The sequence below is a fragment of the Psammomys obesus genome, unplaced genomic scaffold (genome assembly GCF_907164565.1).
Source record: "Psammomys obesus unplaced genomic scaffold, mPsaObe1.curated_primary_1811, whole genome shotgun sequence".
Lineage (NCBI taxonomy): Eukaryota > Metazoa > Chordata > Mammalia > Rodentia > Muridae > Psammomys > Psammomys obesus.
Window position 1 is genome coordinate 172845 of NW_026596356.1, and position 1815 is coordinate 174659.

General features: G+C 49.8%; 1 protein-coding gene across 1 annotated transcript; it reads right to left on the bottom strand.

The window, feature by feature from the left end:
* Positions 1–419: 419 nt before the first annotated feature.
* Positions 420–1415, bottom strand: LOC129669294 (olfactory receptor 52L1). Its single transcript, XM_055597463.1, has one exon. The coding sequence runs from the start codon at positions 1413–1415 to the stop codon at positions 420–422; it is 996 nt and encodes a 331-aa protein (XP_055453438.1).
* Between the last annotated feature and the right edge of the window lie 400 nt (positions 1416–1815).

Here is a 1815-nt window from a genome sequence, read left to right on the forward strand (position 1 = left end):
AGAAAAATTATAGATTCAAGTATTAAAATTGAAAACAAAAGAGATTTTTTAAATCAAAATATGAAATAGAGAGATGGCTCAGCTGTTAAGAGCATGGGCTGCTCTTCCAGAGGATTCAAATTTGATTCCCAGCACCCACATGGCAGCTCACTGTCGGTAATTCCAGTCCCAAGGGATATGATGCCCTTTTCTGGCTTCCAAAAACACTGTATAACAGTGCTGATATACAGACATATAAATAGATAAATTAAATTTTAAAAGATCAGTCATCTCAGGAGCTCCACAAGGAGAGCAACAGAAACAAAAAATCTGGGCACAGGTATCTTTTCTAAGACAATAGGAAGAAGGAATGTTCACTGTAGAATGGCTTCTACTCATACAGTCCATGCCAGCAATGAGCTTCAATATACAGGATGTGCTCAAACCGATGCTTTTGTGTAGAACAGCCTGAGAACGCGCTGGCGGATCTGTCGAGTCTTCACCCCATAAACAAGAGGATTGAGGGCAGGTGGCACAAGGAGATAGAGCGTAGCCAGCAGAACATGGACATGATGGGGAACATGGTGGCCAAAGCGGTGAGTGAGGAAGGAAAACATTCCGGGCACATAGAAGATGAGAATGACACAAACATGAGACCCACACGTGCTGAAGGCCTTGAGTCTGGCTTCACCCCCTGGGACCTTCAGCACAGCCTGGAGGATGAGGGCATAGGAAATGCCAATGGCTAGAACATCAAGCCCAACAACCAGCAGTGCCACTGACAGCCCATAGGCTCGATTCACTGTGGTCTCAGAACAGGCCAGCTTTACCACGGCCATGTGCTCACAATAGGCATGGCTTATAACAGTGGCTCTGCAGAAGACAAGCTTCTGCAACAGGATGGGGAAGGGGATGAGGAGGACCAGTCCGCGCACCAGCACCACCGTCCCAATGCGCCCTATAATCCCTGGATGCAGGATGGTGGAATGGCGCAGTGGGTGGCAGATGGCGACATAGCGGTCCAGGGCCATGGCCACAAGTATGCCTGACTCCATGGAGGAGAAGGAGTGAATGAAGAACATCTGAGTCAGGCAGACAATGTACCCAATCTCATGGGCATGAGCCAGGAGCACTGTGAGGGCTTTGGGTGCAGTGGAGGAGGCCAAGACCAGGTCAATTGCAGCAAGCATGGCCAGGAAAAGGTACATGGGTTGGTGCAAGGATGAGTCAGCCCAGATGATGCAGATAACAGTCACATTGCCCACCAGAGCAAGGAAGTAAAGGACACCCAGGGGCAGCGCTATCCAGTGCTGGCTTTCCTCCAAGCCTGGAATCCCTACTAGGAAGAAAGGGGCCTGAGGTTGCCTCCAGCTGGAATTGCTGAGGGTCATGATCAGTAGAGCAGAGGAAGTAGACTGGAAAGACCCCAGAGTCATGATGTCTCCATTCTTGATGTGCTAAGACATGTGCAGATCCGGGTACCCAGTTCTTCAGAAGAACACGGTGACTGAGCTGCAACCCGGGGGAATGAAGGCAGCTTCAAGGAAGAGAAGCCTTTCTGGTTGCAGATGCTTTACAGCTGAGTCTTCCACACATCTGAACAGGTCGAGTCCAGCTGTATTGTGGGACAAGAGTAAACACTGAACACAGCTGCCTTGAGCGAGATGGTAACTCCGCCACTAATGGCTTCTATTTCGAAACTGTCGGCTTACAAGTTCTGTCCTTACTGGCTGTGTAGGAAGTGCTGAAGGTGACACGTCTGTCACTTTGACACTCCTCTCCTGCAGCCTCAGGACACAGTACTCCACAGTTGTTCCTGCCGTGGTCCACATCCCC

Bases quoted from the DNA above. Each gene is read 5' to 3' on its own strand.
- LOC129669294 (XM_055597463.1), bottom strand. From the start codon at position 1,415: ATGACTCTGGGGTCTTTCCAGTCTACTTCCTCTGCTCTACTGATCATG.